Source organism: Phalacrocorax aristotelis, chromosome 3 (genome assembly GCF_949628215.1).
Source record: "Phalacrocorax aristotelis chromosome 3, bGulAri2.1, whole genome shotgun sequence".
NCBI lineage: Eukaryota > Metazoa > Chordata > Aves > Suliformes > Phalacrocoracidae > Phalacrocorax > Phalacrocorax aristotelis.
The window spans coordinates 38,303,019-38,329,634 of NC_134278.1; the positions used below are offsets into that span (position 1 = coordinate 38,303,019).

At 36.2% G+C, this 26,616-nt stretch overlaps 1 protein-coding gene across 5 annotated transcripts in view; it reads right to left on the reverse strand.

Moving 5' to 3' along the window:
- The window catches only part of IBTK (inhibitor of Bruton tyrosine kinase), a 61,290-nt gene that overhangs the window by 21,948 nt on the left and 12,726 nt on the right, over positions 1–26,616 (reverse strand). For 3 of the 5 annotated variants that reach the window (XR_012659552.1, XM_075087159.1, XM_075087157.1), the window contains exons 4-23: positions 25,012–25,136; positions 23,943–24,053; positions 22,535–22,705; positions 21,258–21,375; positions 19,286–19,466; positions 17,950–18,073; positions 15,519–15,696; positions 13,779–13,956; positions 12,363–12,959; positions 10,996–11,082; positions 9,951–10,033; positions 9,811–9,848; positions 7,942–8,038; positions 7,457–7,558; positions 6,361–6,478; positions 4,575–4,635; positions 3,719–3,846; positions 1,841–1,953; positions 1,045–1,193; positions 138–295 (exon numbers count right to left, since the gene is read on the reverse strand). Coding sequence is in view for 4 of the 5 variants with exons in the window: in XM_075087159.1 (XP_074943260.1) it covers positions 138–295; positions 1,045–1,193; positions 1,841–1,953; positions 3,719–3,846; positions 4,575–4,635; positions 6,361–6,478; positions 7,457–7,558; positions 7,942–8,038; positions 9,811–9,848; positions 9,951–10,033; positions 10,996–11,082; positions 12,363–12,959; positions 13,779–13,956; positions 15,519–15,696; positions 17,950–18,073; positions 19,286–19,466; positions 21,258–21,375; positions 22,535–22,705; positions 23,943–24,053; positions 25,012–25,136 (2,917 nt within the window). In the remaining variant the exon portion in view is untranslated. The remainder of the gene's footprint in view (positions 1–137; positions 296–1,044; positions 1,194–1,840; positions 1,954–3,718; positions 3,847–4,574; positions 4,636–6,360; positions 6,479–7,456; positions 7,559–7,941; positions 8,039–9,810; positions 9,849–9,950; positions 10,034–10,995; positions 11,083–12,362; positions 12,960–13,778; positions 13,957–15,518; positions 15,697–17,949; positions 18,074–19,285; positions 19,467–21,257; positions 21,376–22,534; positions 22,706–23,942; positions 24,054–25,011; positions 25,137–26,616) is intronic. The other 2 variants (XM_075087160.1, XM_075087158.1) reach the window with 1 other exon arrangement.

Sequence of the window (26,616 nt, forward strand, 5' to 3'; positions counted from 1 at the left end):
TTAATTCATGTGTCAAATAATGTATGATCTTTTTGTAAAGCAGATAGCTGTTCAGTCTGAACAGAATATTAGCATTCACTACCAAGTGTGGAACAGTGAGTTTGTAAGTTAGGTAGACACCAGAACTATTACTCCACCTGAAACTGGTTGCTACCCAATTGGGAGAGCTTGCAGAGTTGTTTTTGGGAATGGACTGTGGAACAGACTGTGTCAATGCTGATGATCCCTTGTATAACTTCATCTCCTTGTTAGGTTGAGAGGGTTTCATACCCTGACTGCATGCTTTGTCCTTCATCTGAAGAAAAAAAAAAAAACAACAACAACAAAGGGACAGAAAAATGGTGAACATTCTCACATTTGTTCATTCAGGAAAAAAAAAAAACCCAGTGATGCTACAAACAACCTGAACGACATGTGTAAGTGAAAAGATTTTAAAGGATACCTCAAAAATAGCAATAACAGTGACATCTCCAATCGGTCTGCTATTTGTACCTTTTTTCCTCCCCCCTGCTTTGCACTTCACCTTGAATCTTTTAAGTCCAAATATGTATCTTGACAGTGGAAAATTCAGATATGGTCACTTGTAAAGCTTTAACACTTAACATATGCACAATTCTCTCACAATTATTTCTCTTTGCCCGTTATGCCTCAGTTGTCCTGGACCATGCTTCTGTCCAGCTACAGTAGTCAAAGAACAGCAGGTTTTTCCTGGAGTTTTTTGGCTTCTGAACTTCAGATATGCTTTGCATTTTAAAAGAAGTATATGAAGACTTTACATAACTGCTCTTTCGGTTTGAAATTTTCTGAACACTGCAGCATATACAAATCCTTATTGCAGTAGCACGTGAATACATTACCGTTAGAAGGTTTAATAAGGAATACCCATTTTTATTTGCTTTATTAGGCAAAGAATAACTACTTAGAAGTTGTCTACTCCACTTTACGGACCACAGCTTCTCAGAAGCACTCCAAAATACAAACTCTGCTTTTGATGGACTAAATAAACACAAATAAATAAATTGCTAAGCAACAAAGAAATCCAACCTCAGTCCTCTCTGGATGAGATCCTTTTGTGAAGTCAGGGGACTGCAAGTCTCTGGGGCTACCCACTCCTGCGTAACTACCTTCAGAGTCAGATGTTAAGAGTTCTGGAAGTGATTCTACAGAGTTAGTTTTATCCAGTTTTATTGAGCCTAAGAAATAAGAAAAGACAGAACTATTAAATCATAAGAGCTGGGATAAACAATGTGTAAAAAAACCCGAAAGTTATTCACTCCATATAATCAATACAAAATAACCAGAAGTTTACCTAGTCCAGTATACCAGACTTAATAAGCATAAGCAAATTTAAACTACCTAAAATATTCTTTTCAGAACAAGATTACTCCCAGTTTTCTTTCTCTGTCTCACAACACACAGTTTTAGAAAGCAATGCTGAGCTTTCTGTTGAAAATGAAGGCTTCTACCATCTTTTCAATAAACAGTGACTAATTTACTTTTTATATTCCAGAAAAAAAAAAATAAATCCCACATTAGCAGAAATGTTCCAGTTACTAAAGCCACATGGGAAAGTGTCCATTAACTTTATTTGGTAAAACACATGCTTTTACAGAATCTGAGCTTTGGGCACAAACTTATACGTGCCCAAGTATAAAAGTATGACAAACATACTTTCAAACAAAACTTAAGAATTCACTATTTAAATTCAACTATGGTGTGTTCACTAGAAAAGAAATAATCTTTGCAAGATTTCCTTACTGAAGTAGATAAATTGCATTGCACTGTGTATTAAGCTTTGTGTTCTGTTTTTACACCTGAAAGGAACCTCTTTCCCACTGACCTGTAGAGGCTGGACTCTGAATAATATCTGATAGATTATATCCTCCAGAGCTGTCAGACCGTTTTCGTGGCTTCTTTTTTGCCTTAGATTTTGCTCTTTTGAAAAGGGCTTCCCTATTGAAAAAAAAAAACCAAGATGGATCAAAGCCAAAGAAATTGAGCCTCAGAACTGCCAGTGTCAATGTCAAGTTTTTCAGTCAGCAGCAGCGGTTACACTTCAAACATTAATACCTGGTCCCACTCCCACCAGCTGTCACTAGCTGCCTGTCCCTGCTCTGATTATGCACTGGCACAACTATTTAGTAAATTATTGGGGGGGGGGGGGGGGGGGGGGGGGGATCCAGGAGAAAGAGAAAAAATTTTTTCCAATCTAGATCTAGTCTCCGGTCTAGTACACTGCACAAAGACTTCTGCTGGGACAGTGGAAGACAGAGCAGCTGCACGGGCTGGCACTGCCACCTAGGTCAGACTAAACCTGCTACACATCACAGGAACTGACATAAAGCAAACTATATCAGTCTCTCCACTTTTTTCCCCCTCTTGATTTCTCCTAAATTAGTGAAGTTCAAACTCCACAGCTGGTCTCATTTTTAACCCAACACAAATATTGCCACCAAGATAGTAAAACTTCTACAATAAAGCAGGTATATGGTCATGTTACCAAAATGTCCTGTGTTCCTATATATTTTATTAGGAAGAACGGAATCGAATAAAAGGTATCTTTCATTTTAACAAAACTACTAGAAATTCAGAATTGTATGAATCGCAGCTACAGGAACCCTATTTTAAAAAGCTTCTTTGAGAAGTGGAGTAAGTATACACATACTTATTCACACACTTGTTCATTCCTGAATCAATACCGTAGCCTCACAATTCTTGGGTTTTGTTTTGTTTTATCCTTTAACTGCCCTACCCCTAAGGCTTGAGGTCTAATAGCCTCTCAGTTCCCTTGATCTGCTAGTCCTTATCTGTACTAGTTCATTTAGAGTACCTTGACACAAGTGGTCAGAACAGTAACAATACTGCAGGTGAGGTCTCATCTGCACATTGACTTCATATTTCACTATTTGGAAGCATGTTACCAAGTCATCCTATCAAATAAACTTCTCATAGTTGTGATGTCACAGTTAATTTCTCCAGTTTAAGAACTGTACCAAAAAAAGCAGTTGTAATTTTATTATGCGCTTGTCAGAGAAAAGCAGCACATTAAGTTAGTCTGACAAGACCTTACAGATTCTATTGCTCTCACCTCTGTTTTCAGAACAAATATTCAAAGACAGAATACCAGAATTCTACAAAACCACCAAAGGCCAAACTACCTGATCTACAGCTGCTTGGATCACATTTTCTAACACCTCTTAAACACAGGTCGCTTGTTTTGTTATTCTACAGCCAGACAGAAGCCACTTTAAACTGACAGATTAAAAAAATAATGCTAAAAACTTCCTATTCTGTACAACAATTCTATTAAGATTTAGAAATGTAGATTATCACAATTTTCCAGACAGATCTATAGTACATTAAAGTCTGTTTTATTCTCTCTTGATTTCTCCTAATTCAGTGTTCAGTGAACTCCACAGTTGTTCTCATACATACGCACATACTCTCATCACATGCGCAACTCCCAAACATTACTGTGAATGTTTGCTTTGCCACCTTTACTCACATGCTACTTATAAATTGAAAAAAAGTGTTCCACTGCAGTCCTGTAACATTTTACAATACTTAAGGAAACTGAGAACAGTCTTTGAAATCTCCATTTCTCCTATTTCTTAATATTTCAAGTTTGAACCCAAAGGGAGTTAGGCACCATCCAAAGGGGGATAAACACCATATACAGCTCACTTAGTTAAAATGTCGATGAAAAATAGATACTTACTGAGAATTTTGTTCTGCATTCATTTCTTCCCTTAAAAAGACAAAGTTCTCTCCATCTTCAGGCTCAAAAGAACTTATGTCAGGTCCATCTGGGTATGGAGTAATTACTCTCCTGACCATGGCCGGAATCTGTAGTTGTAAAAGCCATTACACTAAATTTCTCTTAGGTTGTATGCTAACAAACATATGACCTCTTGTAAAAGGACCAGAACTGACTGTCATTTAAAACACTTCTACAGATCAAGTAATTGTTTAACCAGCTTATAAACTTAAGTTACATCTTTAAGCAAAACAGAGGGAGAATTATTTTAAGTGACAGACTCAGAACGCATGTTTCAGCTGCCTATAACTCCTGACAAGCAAAATGCTTCAAGGTTTTGCAAACATTCATCTTTTACTACAGTACAGTTAAAAAATACTGGATTATAATGTGCCTTGGGTTTCCCCTTTGCATTAAAGTTCAAATTTCACATTATTTTTCTTACTGCTTTAGGATCTATATGATCACCCTGAACTTTACAATGGAGAAGACTAATTTGCTTTCTTCTCCTTTCTTCTAAGTAACAGATGCTCTCCTCCATAGGTTTTGCTTATGTTTTTTCTCACAACAATTGTTAATTACAGAACATCAATATGCTTAATTACTTAACTTAAAGGACACAATACTGTTGCAGCAGTGGCTAGTGAATAATGAAATATGAGCTCCATGAGAGTGATAATAGCAGCAGCTAACCTTAGCTTTTGTGTCAGATGTTCCACATTCAGTCTGTCATCTACAGACCCTGCAGGTATATATTTATTACACATCCGTTCTCATTTGGAACCTAACCAGGTTACACTCACATTGTAAAACTTACCATTTTCCTGTAATAAACAGAAAGTTCCTTCACAACTTCATCACTTAAGACATCCAGAGTCCTGAAAAAAAAAAAAAAATCAACAAGTTTATCTTACCAGCTTAAAAAAAATAATCACATTAATGAAAAATTCAAATGAACATTTTAGATAAGTCTAAAATAACACCTACAGGCGTTATTACCTATTCATGGTGGTCACAGAGTTAGAAGGAAGAAAATTAACACAAAATATAAATTAGTCAATACTCCTGTTGGAAGACAGGATTAAACCTACAACCTTTCCAGACAGCCTACCTTTATTACAGCCCCAGCCAACATAGACCTATATAATTAAGTTACTGTGAACTGGTCATTACTTTACATATTTCTGCATACTTTCAAGTCTTTCTGACATGTATCCAATACTCCAAGCCTATGAAAATTTTTCTGTTAAACTCAGCCACAACATCCCTTGACATTCATGCCAAAAAAACAATACTACAGCAACAAACTAGTCAACAGAACGCTCTTGCCCATGTGAGCAGCTATCCTTGCACAAAGCCGTCACAACTAAGTTCTGTCTGTCTCAGGTGTCTCAGATTAAAAGTCTTGCTAACCAGTAATGACATTTTCAGGTTTTCACTGAAATGCAGATACAGTCTTAACTGTAGTAAGAGCGTTGCATGTCCTTTCCAGGAAGGTGAAACAAATCTGGATTCAGAATAACACTTACAATCATAGAATAGTTTGGGTTGGAAGGGTCCTTTAAAGGTCATCTAGTCCAAACCCCCTTGCAGTGAGCAAGGACATCTTCAACTAGATCAGGTTGCTCAGACTCAAGACAATGTTATTACATTTTTACTCCTTTCTAAAATCAAAGGTTAAAATGTTTATAAAGATGTGAAGAGGAAAATTGCTAATATGAATTAGTTCCTGCATCTGTGATACAAGCAAAGCAGTTGTGTGACATAGCAATGAACTCCTGGCATTCTGAACTGGCTCAGATCTCTAAGAACTTCTATAGATAAAAGGAAGCATGACAAAAAGGCTAGGAATGGACAGAGTGGACCAATAATAGAGATGGGGGTTTTTGGTCAGTTGGGGGTTTTTGAGGTTTAAGTCTTTGCTAGAAAAGAAGGTCAACCAGTGCTGATAAGGCTTGCTCTAAGATGATATGTACTCTGGAAGGAACTTGAAGCCCTATCCAAAAGCACTGAGAGAAGGAATGCCAAAGCACACCTTCAACTTCTTAGAACCCTAGCTGAATCACTGTGGAAAGCAAGGATAATTAATGAATTTGTTCAGCCCTCACTGCAGGGAGTTAAAGCAAAGTGACTACCAGAAGGCAGGCCCATCCTCTTTGGAAAATGCGCCAGCTATAATAATCCTACTTAAAATAAATTCAATTTGCATAGTAACTATAATGTTAAAAAAAAATAAAAAAGAAAGAAAAACAAACCATAAAAAAACCACTGCAGTTTTATGCATCTTCAAAAACAATTTAAAAAACCCAAACCAGATTAAGCCTAATGTCAAAGCCTACTCTGACTTCAAGAGAGTTTTGTCCACTTAATTTAGGCTCTTCATGCCAGATGTAACAAAGGGTTTTGTATTATAGAACTGGTACAGTATGTACAGATATTTAACTAGCTTCCCTGTTTCTCAAAAATGAGACTCCCTTTAAACCAGAAGCATTCAGTTGCATTTTAACATCTAACTGCTCCTATTAGATCTTCCAACCCTTTTGCTGACTTGGGATATTTGAATTTAACAGCTAGTACATGAACATGTTTGCATTCCTCCTCACCTTGCTTCAAGCAAAGCTGCCATATTGAGTCCTATGAACTGCAAGCAGGACAGTTTTAACTGTTCAGCATTATACATTGCTGAGAACTCCAACAGCTCGGCAGCATTCTTTAAAGTAACTGCAAAAAAGAAACACAACAGACTAAATTGGATAACACGCTACAATACCATGCAGCAGTTTTGAAGACATATTGCACAGCGTGGTCTAGTTATTGAAACATATCATATACTTCGCCATTCCTAGGAAATATGGCAATGCTCAAATGAGCATAAACTACAGCAAGCTCAACATAACTCTGTAGCAGCTTGAATGCAATGGCTGCTTCACAGAAATAGAAAGGCCCTATGTACAAACATATCAGTTTCAATATATTGAAACTCATCAGTCAAAAACAAAGGGAAGAAGAAAGTTAAAAATAGCAATTTTCATCTACAGCATAAACAGTTCTTAAAGCTCAAAATGTTCCTTTAGCAGAGAGAAAGGAAAAAAAAAAAAGAGGGGATGAAGGGGTAGGGGGCAGGGGAGAGAGAAATAGAAAAATGGAAGTCACTAAGAAGTGCCAAGCAAAAATTGTATGCTGACTTCTTGTATGAAGCTAAACAACAACACTCAGTGTTTTCTAGAAGAGGCAGATCTTCATAGCCATACAGAGACAGCACTGTCAAACAAACGTACATAAGAACTAGTAGAATTAAATACAAGGACAGAAATAGAAATGTAGAATTCATTTTATCATGTTTGAAAGACAAGGGTTTTGAAACCAATGAAATAGAGGTTTTATAAAAGTTTGGTTCATTTGTTGTAGTGGTTTTGGTGTTTTGTTTTGTTCAGCTTTTGTTTGATTCTTTCTTTTTTTCTTTTATTAAAGAGCATGAGATGAAGACAACAATGCATAAGGAATGGAAGATTATGCTAACCTAGTACATCACCCAGATTAAAGAAACAACTGTTGACAGCTATGCAATGAACAGCAAAAGGTAATCACAGCAAAGTAATATAAGGAAATAATTCTGTGCTGAAACAGGCAAGAACATTAACATCTAAAAAAAAGCATTTTTATTGTCTAACCCTTTACAATACAAGTGGAAGAACTCACGTTTTTCTGCAATAGCTACTTCACAGATTTCTTTGAGTCTGGATATAAGAAGTTGGTCTGCTACCACAAGAACATTACATATGAATTCCACATTTTGAGAATCTGGAAAACAAAGCATCACGTAAACACTGTGGGCAAGTCAAAAGCAACATAACACATACAGCTTAAATTAAATTTTTCCAAAGGACAAATGTAATGGCTTTGGAAATTTTGATGGGATTTTCACAGCACAATAGCTTAGAAGAGCAAACACAGTCATCTTCTGAAGCAAGAAAATGAGAAAGAAAACTGTAGTTTAACAAACTAAAGAGAAGGTACAGAAGAGCCTGGGGTACAGTGATCACCTCAAAATCTAAAGCAAGAGCCACAAAAATTTTCATTTCCCACATAAAATTTCAACGCAAGCATATTAAGTATTGAATATATATTTTAAAAATATAAAAATTGCAGGAGCTACAGTTGATTTGAAAATATATAAATGGCACCTTTTATCGCAAGAGCTTCATCTGTATACAGGTAATCTACAATTATCTGTAGTATGTCAGAATGGATTGGCATTTCCAGAGCTGAACAACAGGAAGCCTAAAAGGCAAAAAGAAAAAAAAAAAAAAAAAGAAGAGTTAAAGAAGCTGACTACTTGGAATAAAATACAAAATTAAGACAGCAATTATATTTAGAAATTGTTCAGACTGAAGGTCATATTTTCAAAGTTATACAATTACTTAAATAGTTGCTCAAAACCTGATCAAGTTCTTCAATTAAGAATTGATTGTAGCAGAGCAATTAAAATCTGCCCAAACTTCTCAGTAAATACCCATTAAACAGTTCAATGTTTCATCAGTTCAAGCATCTTCTCTAATAATCCTCCTTGATTATATCACTTTACCCACAGTTGTCTAGAAGTAAAACTACAGGAATCCCCTATGCAAGTACTGAACTGCTTTTCTTTCAAAGTAAAAGATCTAGTGAAATCACAAGCTCCCATGCCAGAATAAAATTAAAGTAGACTTTATTGTTAATCCCTCAGAAAACAAGGTTCTCAGCAAACCCTCCATTTGAAGAACCATCTTAACCACTAAGGCAAAGCTTTTGTATGAGCAAACATTAGCCATTAAACCACATAACTGTCATCATTCAAGTTTATGCAACATCACTGTTTAACAACTTCGGTTTATTTTAGGTGGTTCTGAAGCAAAGCTTTATACCAAAAGATTTCTCTTGCTTTAGAACACGCTACTGGTACTGACATATCTCCCATCTGAAGTTTAAAATCTCTTACAGACATTAAGGTTTTTATAGACTATCTAGAGCACTTGTTTCACAAAATATTGACCTATGAATTTAGTATGATTTAGATTTACTTACAAAATCATAGAAAACTTACAAACTACATACAACCGATACAGAAATCAACTATACAAATGGACATTCAACACTGAAAAAAAAAATAGCAAACCAATCACTTGTCTGACAGTGTTTTGGATATGTTTCCTGAGGAACGACTGAGGAAAAGTCAGCACAGTAACCAAGAGGACAGGTGAAGTTCTGTTACAGAGCCAAAGAGAAATTTCAGTACTTTGCCAGGTTCTTAGATTTACATATTGCCAAAAGCTTTGGAAGTTGAGAACACTCCTGCACACTGCTTCAGCTTTCAGTCTCTGAAAAACGCTTCTCCATTTACACCTTTCCTCTCTTTCAACAAGCATTATCAGTCATATTCAGGTACTTAAACAGAGGCAATTTGGCAAATTATAATGTCCAGGAACAACCAGGGCATTGACACGCAGCTAGTAAATAGGAACTAAGACAAAAAAAAGATCTACACCTTTTGAAGCAGCAGCTGGTGACTAAGTGGAATAGTGCCTGATATCCTCTTTCATTAACAGTAGAAGTCAACCAGAGATTCTACACATTGACTTTCAATTTTGCTGTATCTTTCACTCAGTACACAGGAAAAGCTACTCCATACTGCATACTATTTAAATTGTAAGATCTTTTACAGAAAGAAAATGAAAATTCATCCCAAGCAGTATCCCATGAGAAGAGTCCAGCAGCTTCTATAAATCCATGACCTAGCCCAAAATAAACTTCTAAAACAAAAGCAATACTTTAATTGCCTTTGATATACATTAATACATTTATTACTCTCATTTAATACACAATCTCAACAGCACAAATACAGAGTAACCAAAAACGTGTTGGGTTTTTTTTTTTTTTCTTGCAAACAGGATCAAAGGATCCAGCTTTTCCTTTTCCCCGGTATTTAGGATATGTTATTCTATGAAAAACTGAAAAGCTGTCATTTATTTGATGCAACAAAATATACCACCACACATGTTTATTGGCAAGCTTACCTCAATCCATGAGCTGCTTAACATGCTGTGAAAATAATCTGTAAAGAAAGGCATTTCAGTTCAAGATGCAATAAAATTTCAGTTAAAAAAGACAATATGACTTATATTTTTTATATATATAAAAAAATACACACACATACCAAGTCTTGCACAAAGTACACACTTATGACACGGGAATTCCTTTCCATCTAAAGATTTCAGGGTCACATCGCAGAGGTATGAACTAGAAGATATGTAATAGGATCAGAACTGTGACTATTCAGAAGGGCTACAAGTTGTAAACTCTACATATAAATGCTTACATCAGCAATTTAGGATTTATCCTAAACATTAAAACACACCTGAACTTTAATAACATCATATAAAATGAACCTAAGGTACAGGCATGATAGTTTCAAGAGAGAAATTTTTTTATCCGAAGTTGAACTCTCAAAATTCCATCTGAATGATTTCCTTCACAACACAGTCACTGTTTCAAAACTGCTATGACCAAATAAATTATTTATGGCTAATTTTAGTCAATTTTAAATGTTCTATGTTGTTAGTTGTTCTCTTACATTAATAGCTACTATAAGTTTTAACAATATCTTTTAAGAGTGAAGTAATCCAAATTCTGTGAAAAAGCTAATGTTACACAATGTAGCTTACTTACACAGTAAAGGTAAGTAGACTATTCACGCCTTTGGATATAGATAACCCAATCACACCCATGGAATTAAAAACCAAACACCACTTTTATCAAAGTGTAAGGAATTTTTCTATTGAAAGATATTCCAGAGATTTTCTTAATTAGAAAAAATATTATACATTTGCTTATTTCCAATCCATGCGGTCTTATTGTCACCACAAGCATATCTGCAAAAGTCAAACTGCTTTTCACTGGATTACCCACAACATTTCTCCTGGCATTAGTATTCCATGACACAGTTAATCCACAGAACACATTAATGTACAGAGGAAAAAAAAAGCAAAAATATACCATACATAATTATCCCAGATTACTAATTCATAGGTCAGTCTATAAGCCTCTACAGAGAGCTTCCAAACATGAGTTACTATGAAAGAGACAAGTGTAGACTAGAAGTTAAAATACAACTGATCAACCTTAGCTTACACTTAACCAATAAAAAGATCACATAAGAGGAAGATGGTGGGGGTAGGGGAAGCTTGATTTAAAAAGTTTACCATTTCTTCTGATTTAACTTTGGTTTGTTCCCATTCTTCTTGTTGACAACATTAATTTTTCCATTTTCCAACCTGATTCCATCCAACCTGCAAATAAGTAACATTAGTAATAAGTAATACAATAATTATACAATTCAAACCACTAAGAAGAATAGTTTCACAAGGTAACAACACCTCAGTGGGCTCATATTGTGAATATGAAAAGGATCAAAATAATTCATCACAGAAAATTAGAAAGGGCCAGTTGTTACTTGAAAGTCTTCACTGCAGATGTAAAATGTAACTGACATTCTTTCCACATCTTAGCTGTCTTATTTATTATCTTAGATGAAAGCTATACCCCTATAGTTACAGTCAAAGCCCAACACCACAGGGTCAAAAATCTAGGAGTTATACATACTGCTACCAGTCAGTTATCTGAGCGAAGACAGTGGTTTGGAAAAGATGCATGTTTCAGCACAGGCTTCTTTAGCACCCTAATTCATCAAGGAGGCTTTGTGAATGGGACGGTAAAGACACAGGAGTGCTGCTGGTGGATCACAAAGCAATACACGTTCAAAGAGAAAGTGCTTTAACAAGGAAATTTCATTTAGGAACTCAGTTTTAGCAGCAGGTTCACATCTTTGCTGATCAACTTCAGTGTTTGTGAAAAATACAGTGAAGGAAACTGAAAAAGCTCATTCCCGCCTTTGAAAGGAAAAGACCAAACAATGAGTAACACAGTTCTACAAAGACATTTGGTCTCAATTCCATTTGTTTCACCATTAAACAAGATTTTAACTTGCTTTGTGTTGTTTTATGTTAAAAGTGTTCACTGACTAGGGAAAAAATGGTAGCCTATGGAACACATCATTGAATTTCATCAAGCCAAAACTCAGTTAGGTCAACTTTTTCTAACAAAACAAGTATTGATGTTTTATGACAGTCATTCTGGAAAGTCAGATGATTTGCATCAGACGTCGAGTCTCAGAGAGCTCATGCCCTAAAATATGCACAGGACATATGCTTTAAATAAAAATGCCCAAGAAGTTCTAGGACTCAATAAGGGCCAACAGCCCATTTCCAGCTTATAGAAGACTACTGAAAAATTATGCCTTAAGTACATAACCATGCTATGAAAGTCTGCTTCTGACATTATTCAAAGAGGTCATACATGCTTTCTCTTAGCAAAGAGCAAACACATTGCTGTAAAGAGATAGCACAGTGTGTGCTATAAACTTTTATACTTAATAAAACAAATGAAAAAAGGCAAACACATCAACCCCAACTAGCCTTCTACTTCAGTGACAACTAAAAGTAGATCAGCTTACACAAAAAGCACTCTGTGAAGAGCTTGCCAGATTATAAATGCATTTCCTTTCACCTACCTTCCACTTAAATTGCTGAGTCCAAACTTCTTTGCAGCACTTTGCAGCATTTTTACGAGGTTAGCTTCTTCACCAACAACTTTGCCTTTTTTAGATTTGCTCTTCTGTTTTTCATTTATAACTTGCACCTGATTATTTCTATAAATGTCAAATGCAGACTTCCCATTAACATTTTCATCAAAACTCATTTTGCTCAGGTTAGAAATTAAAGTATCTTGATATTCTTCTGATTTTCCTTTATGCACAATTTTTGGTTTATAACCATGAGTCAAAAGATCACAAGTATCAGTGTATATGAACTGCAGAAGGTATGCAAACAGATCTGGATGAACTTTCTCTATTACATAAAGATCACATCCAACAGCATCTTCATCTTTACGGTAGACGTCTGGAGTGTCTAGCTGGTTGTCACTGGAAACAAAGAGCTTCCTGAAGAAGTCAGAGCGTACAGCCAAGATGTATTTGTGCACGGGGTATGTTCTTGTGCCAATCTGAAAAGTCACATCATGGATGCTGTCCATTTCATCCGTTTCCTCTAACAGTTTGCCAAAATCCTCTCCAAAACTTGATAATGACACACTTGGAATTTCATAGAGACTAGAATAAAATTAAATCCATCAAAAAAACCCAATATTTACAAGCTCCATAAAATTTTACATAGTATGTTTAATGAAGAGGGTGAGGTGTTTCTATTTGGTTCATTTGGGTTTTTTCTTACATTGCTGGACTACTCAACATTTCATGTCCTATTCTTTACAAAAAGAATAATATGGTATTTAAGCAATTAAACCACATATGAAAGATCTGCCTAGCTTCAGAATATCAAGTATAGTATTTTGTTTTAGAATGTAGTCAGTAAATATGTATTATCAGAACTATCTCATTTTTCCAACAAGAAAACACAGAAATGTTTGCTGTATTTTGTATTACAATCCAAAGCAATAAGAAAAAAAAGTAATATTTACTTTTTATCAGATATATTGGAAACTATTACGAAAGTGCAAGGAACATGGTTCAGTATTCTACTTTCTCATTTTACTTTAAACATTTTTTCCAAACAAATAAAGATCCACTTTTCAATTTTATTTATAACCTGTTACTGGTGATTACTGAAGTGGTGAATTTCTACACTATTTAAAGCTCAGAGTGTGTTAAGAAATACAGCGCAGATGCTTGCCTTAAACACTTTTAATAAAACATCAACACTATCTATACTAATTATGCAAATATGTAAGCTGAGATCTTCGGGTAACTTCAACACAGTTGTTTACTAACAAGTGCTGTTCTCTAGCAGTATGGATCACCACATTTACTATGACTTCTGTGTGAGCCAAAAGATGGTCTTGAAAAGCAGAATGATTTAATTGCAATCACACACAAAAAAGAGAAAAATTACAGTTGTTATTTTAAATGTACCTTGTTTTAGGATCTGACTGTAAAACAGCAAAATTGCAACCATTAGGATCAGTGGCAATACTAACAGCTCGGTGGACAAAAGTAAGCTTCTGAAGTCGAATTCTTTCATACACACTGTTTGTATCATGTTCACAAGATATATCACATGAAGAATTCTGAAGGCTCGATACAAGTTCTGCTAAAAAAAAAAAATAATTAAAAAAACACACAGCAAGGTCCAGCTAATTAAAATGCAACTGATATAACAAAAAGACAAGATTTATAACTTCTTTGTCTATTGATAGAGTCATTGAATAAGGCTAAATTATACTGACGATTTCAGCTCACTTAACTGAAATGCAGGAAGATGTTTTAAGGGTAAGACTTTACATTACATATAGGAGAATTTTTATCCAGAACATCTTGGGGTAATGTTTTGCCACTTTATATAAGGGAAAACACTCCATCTAACATTCAGTGCAGCCTCTTGTGGAATGAAACAAGCTGTGCATCAGTGTACAGCAGTGCAACACTGTTCTCTTTTTCTGTCATATCAATTACATCAGATATAATACAATTGCCTTCAGACTTCATCTTGTATCTGTTTAAATTATACCCAAACTAACAAAATACTATTGAAAAAATTCTCTGAATTCAGTATTCTCTGAATACTGGATTATTTTTCAAGAACTGGATAATCAAATACGTGCACACCATTTGCCACATTCATTAAAACCTCTCAAAAAACAATGATAAACATCAACAAGACATTCAACTACTCAACAGGCCTGATGTTTCCTTGAAACTACAGTTGCTAGAACTACAAAAAGAACAGCAATAAGCAGAAAGAACGGAGTACCTACAAACACATACCAGCACCAGGACAAACAGAGCAAAATGGAGATGCGTTTGGTGCCTCTGTAATGAGGGAACTACTATGTGATGTGTAGAATAAAAGTAGTAACACAGTAAAACTAATACGCAACTCTGCACTGAACAACAGAGGAAAGATTTTTGCTGTGAAAGAACACAAAAATGGACTGATAAAATTAAAGATGGAATCTCAGTATTAAAGGAAGTAGAACTGCAACGTAAAGCTATAAAGTTCAAATGCATCCCAGGTTGGAAGTAAATCCATTTCTATCCATAGAGTTTTAAGACCCCTACATGAACAGAGCTGACAGTTTCAATTAAAATCTTGTCCTGTAGTAGACAGGTATCTTCCTTCCAGAAGAACAATCCATCAGGACCTACTCTAAGCAATACGAACCAAGTTAATAAGGTGGGAATTTCTCTGGACCCTGTATCATGCCCAGATAAGGGTCTGGGAAACATGATACGGTTTCACAGATTTAGCAGTACAGGCAAGTACATGCTCCTCCTTTTGCTCAATGCCAGTCTCTTAGGACTGGTCAGCTAATATGTGACAAGATCATGACACTGGACCCTTGTGTTACTATTACTCTTCAGAATCATAGAATCCCAGGTTGGAAGGGACCTCAAGGATCATCCAGTACAACCTTTCTTGGCAAAAGTACTCTTCCTCCTGGAAATCTCCACCTGAAGGTTAACTGAAGGCTGCAAAGTAAGTAAATCTTGACATTATTGAGGAAAGAGAACAGTACTGGTCAATCCTACCAACTGTCAGACACGGAGGAAAGAACAAGCTCAGCACATTATAGCGTTAGGGACTATATAGATTCAATTCAACTTTTATACTGATTTGAAGTAGTTAAAAACAATTAAGAAATCACAGCTAACCTTTCTTTTCTGAGATTTTTTTCCCTTCTTCCAGCCATTTCCCTGTAAAGGCTTCACCATCTTGTGTGACAAACATTATTTCATTCCTATTTAAAGCAACGTCGGACATGAAGACTTGCCGGCCATACACCCAACGACACTGCTTCATGGAGTTGTTAGATGACTTCCAGCAGAACACCTATAACCATTTTTTTCAGAGAAAGGGGAAATCCTCATATCATATAAAAGCAGTTACACATTACACACTACTTTTTTAAACACAAGAACATGTCATCTCAAAGTTGCATATGAAAGGAGAAAGACATTCTTCAAAATTATATCCTAAAGCATTATGAGCATCTATTACCAAAAACCCACAAGTAAAACAGGGAAGATCTATTATGATATCAAGATCCATTTGCCCATGAAAGGCATTTGAAAAGCTTCTCTGAATATTCAAACCTCTTCACAGCAGTCATCTGTACGACAGCCTTTACTGATATCCCAACAAGGACAGCAAAAGGTGTCAAGAAACAAGTGTAATCTAGTCCTTAATTTACATATTTGTCCAACTGGTTTGCTTATAAATCAGATAAAATTTAAAGCTAGCACACCAAAAATTTAAACCATTTCCTGCTAATCGTTTGACAAAAATCTCAAGTTTTCCTGTATCAGCCAAGGTTTCGGAACAGAGATCATGACCTAACACAAATATCAGAACATTCAACAGAAACGTTAAGAACTGCATGCACAGCAGGACCCAAACAAGGTATACTGTAGATGTCAAAGAAGCGAGCAGGAAGCAACAATCCAATACAAGGTAAAGCCCAGATGTGGCATTAGTGATGCTAAAGTTGGGCTTTCATTTTCTCCCACTGAAGGACTTGCACAGGTCTGTTAACACCTACTTAAGGGGGGGACAAAAGAATCTGAGTAACCTATTTCCTTTCCCTTCTGAAGTCCTATAGAATCACAGTTCAGCTGAGGTTGGAAGGGACCTCTGGAGGTTATCTACTCCAACCCCCCTGCTCAAGCAGGGCCACCCAGAGCCAGCTTCCCAGGACCATGTCCAGACAGCTTTTGAATACCTCCAAGGATGGAGGCTCCACAATCTCCATGGGCAACCTGTGCCAGTGCTTGACCACCATCACAGTAAAGAAGCGCTTCCCGATATTCACACAGAGCATCCTTTGTTTCACTTTGTGCCCATTGCCCAATGTGCCATTGGTCCTGTCACTGGGAAATACTGAAAGGAGCCTGGTTCCATCTTCTTTGCATCTTCCCTTCAAGTATGTACATACATTGATAAGATCACTCTTGAGCCTTCTCTTTGCTATGCTAAACAGTACTCTCTAAGCACTGATTCAGGAAACATAAGTATTAAAATTCCATCCCTCTCCTTACCCAATTTATAATGCCTATAAGCATTAAAGAACCCAGCATTTGCCAGTATTCAGCATGGGAAGATACGAAATGGAGGTTGACATAGTTCCACTGATGCAGGAAGACAATGTAGTTTCTTACTACTAGAGCAGCATTACTAAAGATGCTGAGAGGGCACTACCAATACTACAGATGCTAGAGGCTAAACCTCACATGAACAAATACTGAACTGGATGTTTATAATCTTCAAGACAACTAATGACCTAATAAACAGGTAAGATCATCCCCAAATGTAATTCAGTCAAATGCAAGGAAAGAAAAGGAAATACCCACACTGCTCCCTACTTTGATACACAAGCTCAGTTCTTAACATTCTTTAAGAAGGCAGCATTTCAGTAACAAAACGTTTTTGTAAACACCACTAGATGGCACTGAAGGTCTAGATCTCCCAGTGAGCAGATCTAGAAAAGGCTGGAGTTTTGAATGGTCCTATAAACTGTTACTCTGTGGAAGAACGAGGGAAGAAAACAAATACACCACAGTATTCCCGTTATAAGACAACGTAGTGTCTACACTTAACTATAAATACTAAGCCAGTCACCAGGTTTAGCTGCAACTTTTCAACAACAAAAAGGACATCTCATCTACAGACGACCTGCTTTTCAGCAAAGGCTCTAAAACTTGAAGTCGAGAAACTACTTCTGAGACTATTTCTGGAGGGCGTAAAGGTGACTGGGTAGATGGGGTGAGAGGAGAAGCAGGGGAAAAAAGCCCCAGACTGTGTACACTACATATGTTTGTAAAAAGTAAGGGTGTATACACCTTCACTGAAACGCCATTAGAAGTTTACAGGTTTAAAAATAAACTACTAACATTACTTTGGTAGTCTTCCCATAGTCCTTAAAAAAAAAAGAAAAAAAAAAACCCAAACCAAACCATTAGCAACTCTACACAAATAAACTGTGTATTTTCTATGCATGATTTTGACCTGTCAACTTCTTATGTTTAAAGTTTGATTAATCAGCATGCAGTTTTCTATGTAATTATGATTTCTAGGTGCACAACTTACTCTACCAGCTTCATCCAGCACTAGAATGCAAATCTTCTGACCCCCATTTTCTTTAAGATGCTGGGTATCTACCTTATATTCCAAATATCCCCCATTAACAAGAACTTTTTTAAGGTTCAGCTGTCTGAAAGAAAACAAAAGGTTAAATTAGTATTTCTTCATTGTGTATTGATGTTGCTTCTATGACAGTTACTTGTTCTCTAAATGAAAAAAATAAAAAAAAATATATAGTTGAGGTAGTGACACTGAAAACAAATCACTTTAGTTTCTCCTCTCTGGCATTACTAACATAACTGCTAATAAAATACTACGAGGAGATTGTAATTTTTGCTTTGCTTTTAAGGAAGTCACATCATATCCACAGGTTCTTCACAAAATTCTGTAAGTGAAAACCAGTATGTGATTTAGCTTTGATCTTCAGCATTATAAAAATTATAGTTGTATAAATTTCATTTAGCTGTTTGTATCAAAAGACTTATCCTAACCCAGGCTGTTTCTCAAGTTTTTGGTGGGTTTTGTTTTTACCTGATCAAAACCATTGAAGTTATCGCTTTTCAGTTTCTTAGTACAAAACCACAATACATGGTATTAAGTTTCTCCAAGTGCCAGCACCTTCACTTACAACCATGTAGGAAATGAAGTGTGAAATAATCATTAAGCTATAACGTGTCAATAAACATGGCTAGAATTGAAGTGAAGCTGAAAAGCTAACTGGGAGTTAGCTGGGAAAAAAATGCTAATTACTCCTTCTAATCTGTTACTGCAAACTAAGTAAGAGAGAATGGGATCAAATAATGTCCTAAGTTTATGAGTCACGGGCCCTGTTTGTACAACAGGTTTTAGCATATGAACCAGATAATATCACAAAGTTCCCCTTGCAAAATAAATTACGCTTTATAACATACTATATCCACATTAATTATGAAATTCAGACCCCAAATTGCTGATTCAAAATCATAACAACCTAACTAAATAGAATAGCAGATCTTTAATGCCTCTACCAAGATGCATTTAAACAAATTCAGGCTAACAGATGAGCAAAAAATACCAGCTTCAGTATTTTTAAACCTATAGCACAAAATATTTCCTCTTACTAATTTTTTTTAATATCTCTGCTAAACATCAAGTGGCACCTCAGCCTCATCTAGTAACAAAAACAAACAAACAAAAAAGACGGCCACAGTTCATATGAAAGAACTGCAAATTAAGAGAACTCCAGGGAGCGCTGTATTACATCTGCTTTATACACAAAAATCTTTGAAATAGCTTGCAAGTGTAAGACTACAGTGAAACCTTCACCTATTCACCTATGACAAATTAGAAAACTAACACATACTTTGAAGCCATCTTTTTGCACTGATAGTCTGCAAGTAAATAAATATCTCCTCTTTCAGTAACGCATACTGTGGCACCATCGCTTGCAGAGACCAAGGACACAGAGACATCTTTATGGTGTAAAGCAGAAACTTGGCGAGGTGCAGTTACACATTTTTCTCCATTAGGATCCAGCAGATAACCTAGAAAATACAACACACCCCAAAAACATTATTTGCCATTCCACATACCGTGCATTTAAAGAATACTTTGTAACACTACTTTGAAGAACCTTTAAATTTTAAAAGATTATTTAGGTAGCTAGGTAATTCATCTTCAAAATAATTAGACAGAAGAGACCCACCACACATACTTGTTAGTTCACCACAAAGACCAGAAAACATTTGAGATTTGATACACAAAAAAACGGAAGTAAGGCTTATTCTACAGGGAAAGCTATTTAATGTGGTTTGACTCTGCAGTAGTACTGCCTTTGATTCAAAGAAAAAAAATATTTATTTGATTATATTACAGTTCAATACACTAGAAATACTATGACATTGGCATAAACTATGGATTATTCCAGCCATTGGAAGATACAAGCTTGTCATAAAAGTTACTGTAAGTGCAGGAAAGCATGAAGGCAAGTAGTTACATGAAACAATAGACAGGTTGGAGCTGTAATGTAAGGTCTCTTGTCTCTGAAAATATATTTTAAAAAAAAAAAAAATCAGGCCATTGCTGCTCTGCTGCATCAAGAAACATAACACAAAAAATCTCATACATACCATAAACCTGCTCTGTGTGCACTTACATCTGCACCACAGAGTGGATCAGAGTACTAATACCCAGGAACAAGCAGCAGAGGTACCTCTACAGCTGGAAGCAACCGTCATATGAGAGTGTAGTGCTCCGCCCAAAGACCTTAAAAAGGCAAGGTTTATTACCACCCGTCTATCATAGTGCCCAGCTGACATAACTGTACCACTTATGATCCAATTACTGACTCCATATGGTACAGCACTGGGCCACGCACACACCAGAATATTCTCAACAACACAAGCAATCACAAAAAAACTTATATGATGGGTGGATATAAAAAACAAAAAAAAAAAAAACCACAAAGAAAAAAATATTAATTAGTAAGACAAAGACAAGGTTTTCCATACTTTTGCAATCTTTAATAGGAACACAAAAAAGCATCTGAAGCTGATCCCAGAACTGATGCAGATTAACTCTAAGTACCAGAGCTAGCGAACAGTTTTGTTTGCACACAGATACAGAACTGCAGAAATGCAAATCCAAACCAATACTGCAACACCTGTTTACTGAAAAAGACAAAAGCAATTAAAATATCCTTCTCACACCAAATCAAGAAGTTCAGTAGTTGGTAATACATTTTTTTATTAGCTGCTTTCTCGACTTCAGAATAATACTGAATTAAGTGAAGATTCTGGTAATGGCATTGTTGAAAAAAGTTTAGGTATGGGCAAGCATTTCAGTTTAAAAAGTTAGTATGGAAAAAGTTATCAGTAGCATGTTTACAGTGTGTGGTGAAAGAAGGACATAGGCAGGAGCACTGAATGCTAGATTATCATTTATTACGGGCACTACCAGCCAGACTCCTAGGAAGAGACAAGCATGCCTTGGGGTAATTTGCAACACAAACAGCAACATTCTGTTTCCTGAAAGTCTTCAGTAGCAGGACCGCACAAGATACATGGAGGGCAAAAGAATTCCAAAGAGTTCAAATAACCGAGCTAACTCTGACTAGCTCCCACTATCTCAAAATGTGATAGTGACTGGCAGTAATGAAATATATTGTCCAAAAGAACTGTAAAATGATGATGTCATCAGACTGGTTTAAAAAAAAAAAAAGAGGGAGAAGAGAGAAAGCTTTAATCAGGCTTCTGTTGTAAGAAGCAGATGACAGCTTTAGTACACATAACATGTTTTAATGGCTGGGTTTTACTTTCAGAACGCTTCTGCCTTACCTAGTTGGCCGCCATTCAGCCCCATGGTATACACTGCTTCCTTAGTCCATAGCACTGTATGGAACCTGCCTGCAGCCACTCCAATCACCGTTCTCCCTTTCAGGTTTTTTGCCTGAACCTAAGCACAAATCCGAAGTACATATTAATATTAAGCAGCAACAGGTGAATTTCACATGTACAAACTTCTGGCGACATTTAAGTCCTAAAGTCATTAAGAATGAAGCACTGGTATCAGTCCACAGACAGTCTAATAAGTCAGGATTATTTCAGAAGTTTGTCAAGTGGGGCACTATTGCACTACTGACAAAAAAAAGAACTAAACTTCTTTTACCTAATAATTATCTAATCAGAATCAAATCTCCTTAGGCTGTGTGCATATGTAAGATGTTAAACAAGATTGCACAGGACATGCATAAGACAGCAAAAGAAGACTCAAGTGCTGCAAAAGTGTCAGCCTCTAAGTCCTAACACCCTAAAGACACTGCAGAACACTATACTACTAATTCCACACTTCAAATTTAACTTGATTTTCCAGATCAAGATGATCAAGATCAAAGCAAATACTGTGGATACACAGCTATCATTACATTATTGAAGAGCATTGCATTGTACCACAAAACACTATGATGTTGCACTTCGGCCAATATTCTTTCCTACTTTTATAACACTGGTAATGCAATGTTGTTCTACTCCGGATGAAGCTTCCTATCAATACTCTTATTTACTTTAAAAAAAAAAAAAGAAAAAAAAAGAATTTAGAAAAAATTACAGATTAAGCACAGAAATATAGCCAAGTTGCTGATGCCCACACCCTCTCTTCGCTGTCACTGTTCTTCCCAAAGCATTACAACTCCAGAATCAACCGTGCATCCAGCAAAGGACACACCCATCAAACCCTGACATCCACCATCCAGTGATTCAAAAGGGGTAAAGAGTATGAATCTCAAGTAGTACATACCTATTACTTTTACATCACCTCAGCTACAGAACAATTTGGGGAAGAAAAGGGTTTTGGCAATTGCACCTAGTATCATACTTAGTACTGTAAACCTTGGTAGAGTTCAGATTACAAACTGAAACATTTATCAAAACATGGATAAGTATTTAAGACTGAAATGTATGATAACACATCAATAAAAATCAAGATTTTATCTGAACTCACATTCGACTTTATTGTCCTGAAAAAATTTGAGTTATTTTCACAATCTTCATATTTTATTTTCTGTTAAATAAAAAAGCCAAACCAACAAATAAGCTTTGGCTGATGTTATTTTTACCTGTCTAGGAACACTGCAATTAGTAGGAGGAGGAAGAATACCCAATTGATGGAAAGTATTTAAACCAAACGTGTAAACATATCCATCTTCTGTTAAAACAACAGTGTGATCCTTAGCTGCGGCTATCTGAGAGCACTGATGGCCAGCTAAGCCTTCCACAAGTCTTGGAACCTGAACAAGAAAAAAAAAAGTTTGATATTAACCAGTGACCATCTATGAAGCTAAAGTTACACCAACAGAAAGTCACGGCTAAATATTGAATTACAGATGAAAATTAATTCAAACATACAATACATTCATTAACAGAATTGCCACATCCAATGCAATAAGACAAACTACTTTCATTTGAAATGCATCCTCTGCTATCAGGGGAGATTATTTTTAAACTACTTGCTCCAAAATTAGGTTGGAAACTATATCTTCAGGACAGCTGGACAAATATTAACTATTAACTCTTTTGTTTTTCTTTCTAAGCTACCATGATCAACAGATTTCTCCCTTCCTCCAAAACACAGGATAATCCTAAGAAAATTCCACAGAATAAGGAAGCAGTTCCGTGTCTTTGACTCTTCATGCATTCTAAAGTGAGTTCTCCTTTATTCAATTGGGTAACATTAAAATTTCAAAACAGCAATTTGCAAAAAATTCTAATTTCACAGAACTGCCTTTTTTTAAAAAAAAAAGAAGTTAAAAATTGAGCTCCAGCCTTCACTGTATCATCCAGCAACATAATATCAAGTTCTGCACCAGATACTTGATATTAGAAAATTTTAAAAATTATTGTCCTGCAAACTAAATGCGCACTACCAGGTAGTGCGCACAGGATAAGATACTGAAGTCCAAGAATTGTAGTGTCATCATATCTCAGTCTTCTCAAATTTTGCTTTTGCATATTGCAACAAAGTATCATTCAAATGAAACCAATAGGTGCATTTTCACTTAATAGCTGTGCAAGTCTAGTAAAAAGCAACCCTACCATCACTTCTCATGCCACTACAGCTCCACAGTACTGCTGTTTCCTTTGTGACAGCCTTGAAACTTATCGGACAGCATCACAAACCTATTTAAGAAGTCAGCTCGGCCAAAAACCAGTTGCTTCCACTTATCTGGCATCAGCTAGCCTTCAAAACAACTCAGCCACAACGCAGAAGTTTGACCACAGTACCTAGCTATCTTAAATTAAAATACATTTAAATGCGTATTCTTCCACACTCTGCCACCTCACTAGTAGTACTGGAGAGTATTTTTTTTCTGTTATTTAGAGGGGAGCAAGGGGGTTTGTTTGAAATCAACAGCAAACTGGTTTTGAAAGTACACTCACAGAAACTCTAATTCACTTTTTAGACTTGCTATTTGAAATAAAAGAAATATCATGCTAAACTACACGAGATAGCATAAGATAGTATACCAGGCACGTTTGTTCATCACCATGACCCAAGCGTCCTCCTTGTCCATGTCCACATGTATAAACTTGACCTTTGTGCGAAAGGAACACAGAATGGAATTTGCAGAGCACCACCTGAAAGGAGGGCAAAAAGGGGGTGGGGAGGAGACAGTACAGGATAAATTAATTCTCTTGGATAATCTGAGAACACCTGCCAAAACTACTTTGTGAAAAAGTTCAGCTTTAATAAAGATCTATGTGTGACAATGAGTAAGATACTAGTATTAAAGCACAGAACTGCCAAAAAAAGCCACAAGGAACAAAATATTTGCTTTAAATTTATTATGTACGGCCTTAACATACTTGAAGAGACCTACAGTTTGTATTTATTAAAATAAGTTCAAGCATGGCCCTACAGACTAACAGAAGCTCCAAAGACTGAGTTTTAAGGGCAACAATACTGCCTCAGAAAGGCTGAAGGAAACATGTTAAGACTGCAGCACAGATCTGCCCTGAATGCTTGTTCAGGTTGTATTTTAAACTTTCAAACAGTCTTAAACTGAATTCCCAAGAAGTTACTAGGAACAAAACTACTGTTAGAGGAAGAGCGCTTAACAGCACATGCTGCTTTCAACACAAGAAGAATTTTAATTCAACAAGTATCAGTTTCATTGTCCCACTTCAGTTCACTATGGGAGTTGCACAAGACGTCGGGAACTCAAACCAGCTACGCAAGTAGTGAGCTTCTGAATTTATTTAATGATACACAAGCCATATATTCCCACCATGATTTAACTGTGGGTGATCATGTTGGGGAGAAGCAGCAAGAATATAATACAGCAGGCCTACTCTAGTATTCCTTAGCTGCTCTAAGCTGCTTGCCAGATCAATGGAAACTGCTGGCTGAGAAATAACTAAGAAGAGAGAGAGAGGAAACACAGCAGAAAACAAACACAACAAAAAACCCACAAACCCAACTCTTTTTTTTTTAAGTGAACTTTCAAAACTTGGTAACATCTTCCATAGTTGTTCCACACACACACCCCTCTGCAAGTTCCTTGAGAAACATGCCTGTGTAACACTTTCAGAATACCTGTTTGATATACACTCCATTTCGAGGAAAAAGGTCCACCAATTCAGGATGATGTTTACCCTGTTGACCACCATGACCTAAAGTAAAATTTATATTGTTCCCCCAGGTGTAGACTTCTGTAGGATCTGCAATGAAAAAAATTTTCTCTGCAGCTTGTAAATTTACCAGTCTTGTACATAATGACTTTGAAAATCAACTCCTGCTGTTTCTATTTAAAATTTGGAGAGGAAAGCTGTTTTTTACCTAAAATTGAACTTTTAAAAGTTTTATTCTTAAGAGAAGGAAGGAGCTACAACAAAATATTTTAACATCAATGTCCAAAAGATAATCAACATTACCTATATATATTTCCCAGTTGCAGAATATGCAAGCATTCCTCAGCAGCAAATCTACTTGCTATGTTTTCAGAATCATAAGATCATAGCATGATTTGGATTGGAAGGGAATTTTATAGGTCATCTAGTCCAACCCCCCTGCAGTGAGCAGGGACATCTTCAACTAGATCAGGTTGCTCAGAGCCCCGTCCAACCTGACCTTGAATGTTTCCAGGGATGGGCATCTACCACCTCTCTGGGCAACCCGTGCCAGTGTTTCACCACCCTCATAGTAAAAAAATTTCTTCCATATATCTAGTCTAAATCTACCCTCCTTTATTTTAAAAGCATTACCATTTGTCCTGTCACAACAGGCCTTGCTAAAGAGGTTGCCCCCATCTTTCCTAATGTCCCCCTTTATGTACTGGAAGGCTGCAATAAGGTCTCCACAGCCTTCTCTTCTCCAGGCTGAGAAGAGAAGACAGTTACTACTACCTTAGATTATACACGCTTTGTTTCAATTTAGTAAAAAGGCTTTCCCAAAAAAAATTTTATGCTGTCATGTATGAAAACAATAAACACTTTCAAGAGGTCTGGCCAAAACCTAATGTTTTATATTTTTTAAATAACTTCTCAGTTACAATGATATCTGAACACCATTTTCTGATGAGCAGGAAACTGAAATCAATGTATATTTGATCATGCTGAGCTAATACTAAAGAGAAAATAATTTTAACATATTTTACAAGGTAAAATTGAAAACACCCAAAACTCAGGATCTGTGTAACCAAAAATGCTTAAATTGACTGGAAACAAGCTGAAAAGAACAAATTTTACTGTGCAACAAGACTGAACTTGGGGACATGGAGAAAAGGGGAAAGAAGGTGGCTAGAAAAAGTATAAAACAGCATAAAAAAAAAAAGCCACCAGAAAAACTAATCCCTTGCCAAAGAAAAACTTGTGTGATCAGAGTTATTCTTACATACTCATTTCCTAGTTGGATAAATTGTTTTTAGAGTGGCTGTAACTAGCTCATACCAAGCTACTTGCCTAAAAATACTTTGAAGATTCAAGAACATATTCTGCCTCTTTTCACAAAAGACCAGAAGTGAGGAAACTACTCTATCAAATTCAAAGACACTGAAGTCTCTCTGATAAATTGAACTGAGATAAAAGAGAAAAAAAAAAATCACAGAACAGTTGAGGTTGAAAGGTACCTCTGGAGATCATCCATTCAACACCTCTGCTCAAGCAGGGTCAGCTAGAGCAAGGTGCCCAGGACCATGTTCTC